The 11,724-nt window shown below is 32.8% G+C and overlaps 1 protein-coding gene and 1 long non-coding RNA gene across 2 annotated transcripts; one reads left to right on the top strand and one right to left on the bottom strand.

The window, feature by feature from the left end:
* Positions 1–2,579: 2,579 nt before the first annotated feature.
* Positions 2,580–9,013, bottom strand: LOC122581289 (tryptophan synthase alpha chain-like). The gene is made up of 9 exons (XM_043753491.1): positions 8,729–9,013; positions 6,083–6,229; positions 5,925–5,990; positions 5,542–5,650; positions 4,921–4,997; positions 4,398–4,475; positions 3,669–3,746; positions 3,469–3,528; positions 2,580–2,839 (listed from the first exon to the last, which is right to left on the bottom strand). Exons 1-9 carry the CDS (start codon positions 8,921–8,923, stop codon positions 2,705–2,707), a joined length of 945 nt encoding a protein of 314 aa, XP_043609426.1. The 5' UTR covers positions 8,924–9,013; the 3' UTR covers positions 2,580–2,704.
* A 1,452-nt stretch (positions 9,014–10,465) lies between these two features.
* LOC122581044 lies at positions 10,466–11,325 on the top strand. Its single transcript, XR_006320960.1, has 3 exons — positions 10,466–10,515; positions 10,925–10,986; positions 11,287–11,325. It is a non-coding gene; the product is annotated as an uncharacterized LOC122581044 (long non-coding RNA).
* The last annotated feature ends 399 nt before the right edge of the window (positions 11,326–11,724 follow it).

The following is an 11,724-nucleotide window of genomic DNA, read 5'->3' as shown; positions in this document are numbered from 1 at the left end:
ACCCACGTGGATGCACTATAACCTTAAATAATTTCTTTAACACCAGTTCAAGCATGCATGTAGCGAAGTTAATGTACTCCTATTACAACTAATGACCATTTTAAAAAAAATTAATGACTTAAAATGCATAGAAAAGTCTTATTTAGCACTAAAATAAACCATATATACCTCATAATTTTCATCACAAATTTGATAGGCTGTTCTTTGTATAAAATTTGAAATTTGTTGATCATTCATTTTAACTCTAATAGCACCAGTGGCATCTACAATCCTAACTTGCACATTAAACCTACCAAAAAAAAAATAGAGATACAATTTTACCACACAACTTAATGATTATAGAGTTTTAATATGAAATATAAATATATACCTAGGATTGATAAGAACTCCTTCCTTGTTACATGAACAACAAATCCATATTTTGTTGTCCCTTAAAGCATCAATAATGTCGACTGCATCCATGTAGAGATCGGTCAACTTAACTTCTTGAGAACAGTTCACACATTCCATTGAATACCATAACTGGTCGGTTGGAATAAAACCGATTGTTGCAACAACAACCACTTTATCAAACTGTCAAAATGAAAATGTTTATACATTAGAATGTTAAAAAGCTAGTTATAAATTCGAAAGAAAGTTATGTTAAAAAGTAATCTAATCAAAAAAGAAAAATTCACAAACAATGAATACTTACATGTTCGTCCATCAGGATCATCTCAATACTACCTATGTTATTAACATCTCCGTATAGAGGTTGCTTCCATAGCCGCAAATTCTAACTGTTATCGTACATGGCTTATTATTTGGACGCAAATTTCTAATTGAAACATGGTTTAGTGAAGTCATGCTAAAATTGATCTGTTATGTGTTTACGTTTTAAAATGCCTTAAAACTGAATGGAAGTGGCCTTATATAGACATAGACATGCAAGGAAGTAACCGCCACAAGCAATACACGAACGGTTACATATTCAAATCTTTCAAAATTTGAACTTCTTGAAAGCATAAGTAATATGTTTTCGAAAATTTGAACTTCTTATAAAAGTAACTAATCCGTAGACCTTCCAAGGAAGTAACCGCCACAAGTAATACACGAACGGTTACATATTCAAATTTTCGAAAATTTGAACTTGTATAAAGCATAACTAATCCGTTTTCAAAAATTTGAACTTCTTATAAAATAACTAATCCGTAGACCTTCCAAGGAGCAATATTTAGATGATTTTTGGGCTTTCTTGCATTTTTAAGCATGCCACATAGGCAATAACTAACAAATTTTGAAGTGAGATTTATATAATGTAGGGATAGGGAATTTTTTAGTCCACCGTCATGTATTTCCCGACATAAGAGACTAAGAGTGATGTTCTTCCATGAACAGAAGTATACTATGCCAAACAAATCCAAAACGTGTGTTTTAAAACCAAAACATTACAATTCATGTTTTACTAGGTACGCACATATTAATTAGATGGGATCGAGGCAATAAACATCGCTTTCATGTTTTAACCTTATACTTCAAACTTCCAAAATATGATCATGGTGACTAATTCATCGAAAGTGATCAACATGAAACTTGTAGAATTTTATTGCGTTGGATCGTTTGAATCAGAATCCGAATGAATAAATCATAACCAAAACAATGCATCAACGTTTATATTGTCATTTTTAGTGTATTTATTTATCAATTACCAATACAACCTACAAAAAAACTTATGAAAATAATAGATAGCTAAAATAAATTAATTTACATTCGAATGAGTTATAATAAAATTACACAATAGGGTTTAATTAAATATATATAACTTAAACGTTATTACTTTCCCTGTTTTCCCTGTTGTTGATACTTTTAACTTTAGTCACATTGGTTTTTGTAACTGAAATGTTAGGTTATATTGTGATTGGTTGTGATCAGACCAACACCAATACACCATAATGTATTTGGGTCAAACATTACTAGAATATGTAACAATCTGGTAAGTCTTCGTGTTGTAACCTTTTCTTTTCCTTTTAAAGTATATCTTGCTCTAAGTATTTTGTCATCTATGTATCAAGCAAGTGTTTAAGCAAAGCATTCAAATCAAGTCAATTCCGAGTTAAAAACCGAAGTCGGGTTTCTAAGTTCCAGTGTTGATGCTCAAATAGGTTTTCAAGATCAAGTGTTCAAACTCGAGTCAAAGTCTTTTCAAGTATTTTGGATATTATGCTCCAGTTTAGAAACTCAAGTCATTAGGTTTGTTCAAGGAATATTCCGTTAGTGAAGTGGTTGCTTATAATAGATGATCAAGTTGATTTGGGCAAATGATTTACATAACACTTTTGTTAGGCATTTGATGCCCAAACCGACCCGAATTTATCAGGTCAAAGTTTTCCCTGCATATTTTAGCTTTGGGGAAATCTCTGTTGTAAAGTCTGAAAGATAAACGGTGAGTAATCACTGATTAGTGATCTTATACTAGTTGATAGTAATCCATAGCTAAGCCATTGCGTTAGTGTTTATACCAAGATATCGTAAATGCTAATGCCTTATTATATAGCAAAACGACATCACAAAATTCTAACAAGAAATTCCAGTACCCAATATTTCATAAATATTACTACTATTTTTTATTTCCAAAAGAGAGATGCTAACAAAATTTGACAAATTGTGTTGAGATGTGAACCACGCCTCTTGACATTGAAACTACAAGATTCATGTAAATGTACTATCAAAGCAATGCGGATTTAAGAGATTTCGTAAATTCTGCTAGTTCTTTTAGTCCTTCCTCCGGGGACTTTGCGTCACTTAATATTTTTACCATAGCACTGCCCACAATAACACCATCGGCACCCCATCCAGCCACCTATAACAACCAGAAGATCAGGTCAAACAAGTCAGATGAATGGCAAAGATGAGTAGTAGAAAACTTTAAAGGTGAACCATATTACTATTGATATCCATGATGTGTATGGAATGTGATTATACATAACTACAACCCATAGGTTGGGTTCAAAATTTTAAAAATTTAGCCGACAAGATACAAATCAGAATGGTCGAAATGTTTAAGAAAAAATTGATTTATTACCGGTATTTGTAATCTTACTAACATTTCTAACTTTATGCTGAACTAAATAGGCAAAAAACTGAAAAAGCATGGCAGGTCAACCCAGCCTGCCCATTTCGGTCCACTCTAAAAAGTCACCGAATTTAACATGTTGCCCCAAAATGAGTCTTTATACACACAAAAAAAATCATTTTACTGTGAAATTTTTATTCTAAAACTTAATCATTTTACAGTGAATTTTTTATTCTATAACTTACATTCCTGTTGTCATCATTATTCATTATAAAGAAACTACGATATTGATTTAAGGCAACAATGTTTCCTTTGTCACAATTCAAAGGTACTTTAAGGCGCTTGATTAACAATCAAACATTATGATTTCATGTAATATAAGAACTATCCAAATCTAAAATATAACAAGGACATACTTGTTTGACATGCTCGGGTTTTGAAATACCAAAGCCAACAGCTACAGGCTTACTCGATTCCTGTCAAGGGAACAAGATAAGATGATATCGCATGTTTTTATCTTTTATTATGTATGAAAAAATGTTTTAACTTTTTTGCAAAGACAGCTACATCACATGTATTTAGGTATGAAAAATTGTTGATGGGTCTTAAAACAAACCGCTTTGATTTCCTGCAGAAGAGATTGAACCTTCCCACTCACTGAAGCACGAGCCCCTGTTACTCCAATAGAACTGACCTATATATAATATTTAGTAAACCAATCAATGAGTTCAAGTTGTTAAAAAACAAGCTCTTTATACATGTACTTCCGCTTTTAAAAAACTTTGTTGCATCAGTTAGTACTCACTATATCCCATGAAAGTTGTAAAATTTCCTTTTTCTGTTCCTGATCTTAAAATCACTTGCCTGCCAATTTCATATCATTGAAATGAACTGAGATTGATAGCTAATTCCTTAACCGTCTTTCAGTATTTACATAAGTGGTCCCTTAAATATACAAGTTCTGATTCCCCTATTTCTTTTGAATGATGTGCTAGGTCATATGCAACAATTTCTATGGGAAAAGGGAGTACTAATGACCATCAAGAACACGAAAAGTGACAATTTCAACTCAATATCTACTAATGCATGGTCAATTTACCACCCCAAACTGTACTTTTTAATACATATAACCTCCAACATCATATTACAAAAAATCATATAATAAAAGAACACATCATCATAGAAATTGGTACACTTTTTTTCAATCATGTTTGTACACCTATTATTTACAAAAAGCATACTTTCAGGAAAAGACTATTTCCGGATACCCTTACCTGACCTTTTTTGACCCATATAAAAGAACAGCCGTAATTTTTTGGTATATAACTAAATAGAAGAACCTTACAAGGTACAAAAATCCCTCTGTGACTTCAACAATTGCTTTCATGCGTTCTCTTGGAGTAGTGGGAGTTGTAAGCAGTACCTTAAAAAAATGACAAGATTCAGTAAACCATATGGTGCCCAACCACTAGATCAGTAGTAGATTCGGAAATTTATTCTTATTAATGGCTAACCTCACAAAGAAAATAAAGGGTATATTCACTACAAGACAAAAATATTAATTCCTTAACAATAAAAACCATTTAAAAGTTTTCAAAATTAAACAATGTAGGTCACTAGGTCCGCCCCTGTACAAGATTATTTAAGCTGTAAATATATTGACTAAAGCCAAATTCTCTTTAAATATATATATATATATATATATTCTTAAGTCTTAACATGATACTTTGCTAATTACTAAAAAGAAACAGAACCAGCTTCACGTGACAAAAGCTGTAAATTTATTAGATGGATGTTAATCGTCAAGTAAGATTTACCGGAATGCTAAAAGCCTAAAACATATAGGCAACAAGCAGAAATGAACCTACCAGCTCGATCTTATGCTTAGAAGCTTCACGCCTCAAGATCTCAGTTTCCTCAAGAGGCACATCTGGAACCACAAGGCCTAACAATACACACAAACTCAAATGCAGCTTTTTACATGAAAAATCTAATAACTGACATGCTAGAGGAGAAGAAAACTAATTTAAAGACTGTATTCGACAAGTTGCAGAGTCACAAGCATATTCACACTAAGTACCTACTTATCGGTGACACCATATGATAATCTATTTTGAGGAGTAAATCACAACTTAAATTATCAAAACATAGGTGATAATATGGGCGTGCCAAAATGGGTTGGATTGATGCTTCAATACTCAAAGAGTATTTTTTTTAAATTTATCAGCCATGCATATTATGAGAATAGAGTATAATAATGACAAAAACTATTTTAAAAAAAACAAAGAACTAATTTTATAAATAGAATATGTAGAAGATTGTACAAATTTCATACTTGTGTATACTTACTTAAAGGGACTATTAAACTATTCAATCCATTTTGAATTAATCAACTACCCCCTTTAACTTAACCACTCAGATCAGCATGAAACCACTAACCAGTATCTCTATAGAACTGAAAATAAACATAATCTAGCTTTAAATGTTACCATGTACACCAACTTCTTTCACAGTAATCATGAACTGCTCCACTCCACGCTTAAGAATCGGGTTGTAATATGTGAACAAAGCAATTGGACACGATAATTGTGGTACCACCTATTTGGCATTCAATATAAGAAACACAGAATTAGATTTTCAAAAAAGAAAACAATACAACACCTTAATTACTAAAAAAGGAATCTTTCTGAAAAGAGTATTAAAAAGGGGGTAAAAATGATGAGTCAAAACGTAATGCGTTGAACAACCGACACTTATTTAATCAAATCCCCACCTCTAATCATAAGTTCATGACATATCTACTAAATAAATAACGAGAAGCAAGGATCAATATTTATTTCTTGAAATAATGATCATGTTAAATAAGGGTTACCTCGTTCAACATATTAAGAATTGCATCAAAATTGGTCCCTCTTGCCAGTGCTCGTGTGGCTGCAGCCTACAAACAAACAGAAAAAAAGTATGAGCACTAAGAACAGATCTAGAAGAATATTTAAGACTTAAGCAATAGATTATAATTCTCTAAATAACCTGGATGACTGGCCCGTCAGCCAATGGATCAGAATATGGAACACCCAACTCAATGATATCAGATCCACAAGAGTCTAACACCTTCAATGCTTCTGCAGTCGTTGATAGGTCAGGATCACCGGCAGTGATATATGGTATGAATGCTACCTTTGAACATAGAAGAGCTTGTAAGAGCATTGATTGATTTAATGAATTCAAAAATGCATTCAAGTTGTATAGTGGTCTCTCTTCAAAACTACATGGTTATGCCTAGAGGTTGCAACTGCAACCCATTTACTTATAATATGGTCATTTCACTTTGTGTTTATTCTCTAAGGGTCAAAGCGGTAAAAATATTAAAGCTTTCTAGTAAGAAAACGTGTCAAAAGGGACGAATTCACTGAGTGAATTTGAATCCATACTACCTCCTAACTCAATTTATTCAAAAACTTGGATTATTAATGAACTAATGGCAACAAAGTTCTTGTAATTATATCTTACGCGACTGATTCAAAGAAAATTGAATTAAATGTGTTTGGGTCAACCCAACTCCATCCATTCCATAAATTACCCATTTTGACCAGGGTTGTTGATAAGATCCCCGAAGTTTGGTGGAACTGCTGGACAGTCCATTACGCAGTTACTTCAAGCAGAATGACTGCCTGAACTATTTTTTCTGTTTCAGCTGGATTCTTATTAAATTTAAAAGGGAGTTTGAATATGAGCAAACATTGAGGTTATGGGAGGTTCTATGGACCCACTATCTCAGTGAGCATCTCCATCTTTACATATGCATCGCCATTTTCAAAAGACATCGGGCCAAAATTATATGGAGCAGATGGACTTTGACACCCTCCTAAAACTCATCAACGAGTTAGTCAAATTGACTTTGATCCCGTTCTTCGCGATGCAGAAGCTCTCTGTGTCTGTGCAGGTGAGAATGGGGCTGCCTCAAATCCCCCAGGAAACCCAGTTTCAGGGATCTTATCAGTTGTGAAAGGTTCAAATTGCCCTAAAGTTCAAAGGGGTCTTGGTAAGAGCAAAGCGCATGCCCGGGTGGGCTTCACAAAAGTAAGGCACATCATCTTAATTTTTTTTTAGAAGACATATGCAGTAATATAAAACTTTAAAGGATCCTAAAACTCTAATTGTAGGGTAATGTCATCATGCTAGAGTCTCAAAGCAATAATCACTTCGAATCTGATGAGCATCCAAAATTCCAAAGACTCTTTCTTTTCTCTTTTCCAGAGTAAACTAATCTGGTTATCTAATTCTAATTCTTCAAGTAGCAATAATCACTTTGAATTCACACATCCAAACACCCCCTAACTAGTATATAAGTTTGTAGACATTACACTCACTGAAACTATTCTTCTTCATTCTATCCATTTTACAACTCCTCACAATATCTACCTTTTTTTTTTTCTTCGGGGGGGGGGGGGGGGGGGGGGGGGGGGTTATCTTTATTATTAGTTCGCAAAAAAACATTGCACAGTTATACCTTTCAGCTAAGGACATACCCCTAAGCCTACTGCACATAACCTACACAAAATCAAACTACACATGATTCTACCATTCCATCATCAACCTATGCAAAGAACTAAGCAGACACAAAGGCATAAACATTCTATACTCATGCACTATACGCAGTTTCGCATAACAAGTAGAATATAAACAACAGCAACCTCTAACACTCATTGTACTTTGTAACAAGCAGATTCCTTCTGACTAGACAAAATACTCAACTGATCGAACATTTCCCAACCGAACTATGGGTATCACTACTCAATCCAATGAAATATCCCGCATTCGCTTAACTCAACTAACATCATCAGAGCAGAGCCCGTGATTGTCAATGATGGTTGCAGCTAGCAACAGCATGCTGCTAGCATTCTCCCCTCAAAACAAACTCACCACGTGAGTGAATGAAACAAAAATAATAATTTAAAATAGCTGGCAACAACTAAGTTACCACTTACCCCCAAGAAAATAACATATGAATGTCGAGATACCCACCAAAAGTAGAGCTTTCTAATACTAGCTTTCGATATCGCCTAATAAATTATTAAAATCAAACCCCGCATTTTCAAAATAGAAATCCTAATCCATCAAAAACACATTACAATATATAAATCTAAAACTTACATTAACAAAAATTAAGCAAATTTTATAAAATCCACGATATACAGTACTTTTTAGGGTGTAGGGTTTACACATAAACCCTCTTTATAAGAAAAAATAAAAATATATAAAAAAAATTCCAGCAAGAATAATCTAAAATAAGAAGGAACATCAAAACTGATGCATTTGCATCTCAAATAAGCACTAATATATGGATGCAAATTTCCATTTTTTTTCGAAATAATTAAATTTCATAAAACAAAACATGTTTTGTTTTCAGTTTTGACGGATCAATGTCTTGTTAATCAGTTATATAAAGATAATTAAATATAAACAACCTATATAAATTTTAACAAATTCATGATGCATCAAAATGAAGTTTTCGAGTGTTCCCACTTGTTTTTACTTTAAAGTGTTCTCATCTGACTGGAACTCATAAATATATATATATGTATGTATCATGTATGTATGTATATGTATATATATCAACGAAAATTCATAAAAATGGGGTTGATGTAAAAACCGAAAGGAAAAAAAGATACTTACTTTGCCCTCTTTTTTCAATTTAGAGAAGGTTTCAGAAAGGCCCAGAGTTGAAGAAGCTACAGAGAGTGACGCCATTATCGGAGATGATGATTTGATTGGAATGAAAGATGGAGAAAATGGTGAAGTGGGTTTGTTGAATTGAGACTGAAATTGCAAAAAGGAAGAAGCTTTTGGTGTTGTAATGGCCATGTACATCTTCTTCTTCTTCTTCACTACTAGTATTTGGGGTTTTCTTATTTATTTTTTATTTTTTTCTATCCAAAATGAAAACTTGGAATTTGGTGAAGTCACAATGACTGAGTGGAGTTACCGTTTTACGGGTAATTATTGATGCTTGCAAAACAGATCGAATCGAATATTGGACTATAAAAAGAAAAGAAAATAATAACAGGAAATGAAAATCCTGGTATTTTATTACGTAACTACCCAAAATTTATAATAAAACGACCGCTTTCTCCACTATTGTCGTTGTATTTTATTTTTTTATTTTGAAGATGACATTATTGATATAAATTTTAGCGAGAGGCTACATACAAATTGTTTTAATAGGATGCAAACTAAACAAAAGACAATAAATGGGAGAAAAGTAGCAAATTAGTTAGAATGTAGCTAGTGTCGGCTCAAAGTTTTTGGTGACCTTTAGTCAGACTTTATCTAAAGTCTCTAACAAAAACTTTTCTCTTTTATCTGGGCTTGGACTAGCAAAAGCTTATCATAACCTTATTTATTTAAAATCATAATAAGATCGCTTACCATTCACGTAGTTTCAATAGAAAAAAATTCAACTCCTTTAGAAAAAAATGTTCACCGGAGGAAAGGACAAGAGACTTTGGAACAACTTTTACATCATGATACTGGGTTTAATTTTTATACATACTAATATCTTTATACATATTGCATACATACATATTATATATACACATGTTATAACAAATTAGTTGACATATTTGAGGTTAAATATAAATTTTAGATAGTGCTTATACGCAACTAAGAATTTTTGTTTATCATTTTCTATTAAATAGAGAAGAAACTTGTGTAGAAAAAAGCCCAATAGCATTTTCAGCCCAACATCTTAAATATTTGGGGGCCTTGGATATATGGTTAAACCATTGCCTAGCCCAAGATAACTATTGGGCCGTCCCTGGATGTAGCTTATGCCTTCATCCTTGGTTCGTCCAAGAACTCCTCCCTTGTACAATGCGGGGTTGGATTAATCCTTAGACTCATCCCTCCCTATTCGTCTCCCCAAGGACAAATGATTTAAGTTTTTTTTAGTTATAATTAAATAAAAGATAGGTACAAGATTAATCATGGGTATAAGATTGGATTTATGTAACACCCAAAAGTTTTTAAGGTAAAGAAATTAACCCCTTTTTTATAGTTTTGACATTAAATTAATTTCCTAGTATTTCATTTTTTAATATGGGGATAATTTAGTTGGAACTTTAGCGGATAGTGGGTATTTTCACACCAAAATTGGAGATGGGTCGTGGCATCTTCTTAGATTGCCAGCCACACCATTCCCTCCATACTCACCATTCCACTATCATTTCTTCAAGCTCTCCAACCTTCTTCTTCTTGTTTCTATCAAATCAAATTGTAATTCCTTCTAATTCAAGGATAATAATAATAATAATAATAATAATAATAATAATAATAATAATCTTTAATCATTAAAAATTGAAAAATAAGGGTTTGTGAGGTGTGGTGGTGGCTGAATTTAGTAAGAAGAAAAGGGGAAGAAATTGTGATTTGGAAACCCTAATCTTTTATCTTCCATTTTAGAGGTATTGATTTCTTAACCTAATTTTTATTTTCTATTGAAATTAGGGTTCTTGGAGTACCAAAAATTGGGGATTTTGCTAGAAAGTGATTTATGTATAGTTTTTCCCCAAATTCTTATTCATTCTAGTTTGTTATTGAGTTGCTTAATGTAATTAACTAAGATATGTGTGTTGAGATGAAAATATTGATCTTAAGAAAGTGATGATTTTTACTAGTTAAATTATTGGAAGATAAAAGTGATGATGTTGATGTTGGATTGAATTCAATAAACAATTTTGTGAAAGAAAAGCAACTCAATGACAAAGTAAGATGATTATAGGTTAAGAATGCTAGTGAAATGTTAGAATGACTAAGTTGAGTTAGTCAAGATTGTGAATATTAGCTTATATGCATATTATGATGTGATGATAGGTTGAAAACTTGTATTTGTGCATTGACATATTATCGAGTGTTTGTTCGAAGTTGCGGAGAAGGTGAGTATATTTGCATACCTTTATGTTTATGTTGGGTCAATTGACCACCATGTTGAAGTTTGATTGTCCATGTGTGGAAAGACCACCATGTTGAAGTTGTTAGTCCATGTGTGGTAATTGATTGGCTTGTATGGATCCATATATGTGTTGTTAGTGTGCAAGGTGAATATGTAAATGTGACATGACGATGTCATAGGTTACATGTGAAAGTCCTTGTACTTTGCCCTCCTTCGTATCCATAGATGTATGCAGGTATATTCACTAAGCGTTCGCTTACGTTTTAGTTGTTTCTTTTTATAGGCGGTTCCGGAAGAAGGAACTAAGGATTTGTTGATTTGAAGTTGAAGTTGCTTTGGAAGACTTGGAGGTATTGCCATTCATGGAAGAATGGTATTTTGTGTAGACACTTAGATATCCACCTCATTATGGCTCTTGACACTCTTTAATGTTTTGCTAATTGTTTTTGATAAATTTTTGGAATTATGGTCATCTTGGATCTTATGGTTTCAAGAGTAAGTATGGTCGTTTTGTTTAAATTGTCAACTGGGTAGACGACCCATTTGGTTGTGTTATGGATGTTGTTTCAAATAAATATCATAACTATGCTTGTAAATGGGTCAAATCCTTGTTTGAGCTCAAAAATGTTGTAATATGAGGTTTGGTTTTGAGTTGGAAAAGGTCGCAAATTGAGTTAATAGTCAAATTTGATGTTTGGTGTATGCAGTAAGAGTACAGACG

The sequence above is a fragment of the Erigeron canadensis genome, chromosome 9, assembly GCF_010389155.1.
Source record: "Erigeron canadensis isolate Cc75 chromosome 9, C_canadensis_v1, whole genome shotgun sequence".
NCBI lineage: Eukaryota > Viridiplantae > Streptophyta > Magnoliopsida > Asterales > Asteraceae > Erigeron > Erigeron canadensis.
The sequence above is the reverse complement of the archived record's forward strand: the minus strand, read 5'-3'. Positions and strand labels throughout refer to the sequence as shown.

What these genes read in the sequence shown, in the direction of transcription:
- LOC122581289 (XM_043753491.1), bottom strand. Translation starts at nt 8,923, where the DNA reads ATGTACATGGCCATTACAACACCAAAAGCTTCTTCCTTTTTGCAATTT. An exon ending in AATTGAAAAAAGAGGGCAAA is followed by an intron (nt 6,230 to 8,728) that starts GTAAGTATCTTT and finishes CTATGTTCAAAG; the next exon opens with GTAGCATTCATACCATATAT. An exon ending in CTGACGGGCCAGTCATCCAG is followed by an intron (nt 5,991 to 6,082) that starts GTTATTTAGAGA and finishes GTTTGTTTGTAG; the next exon opens with GCTGCAGCCACACGAGCACT.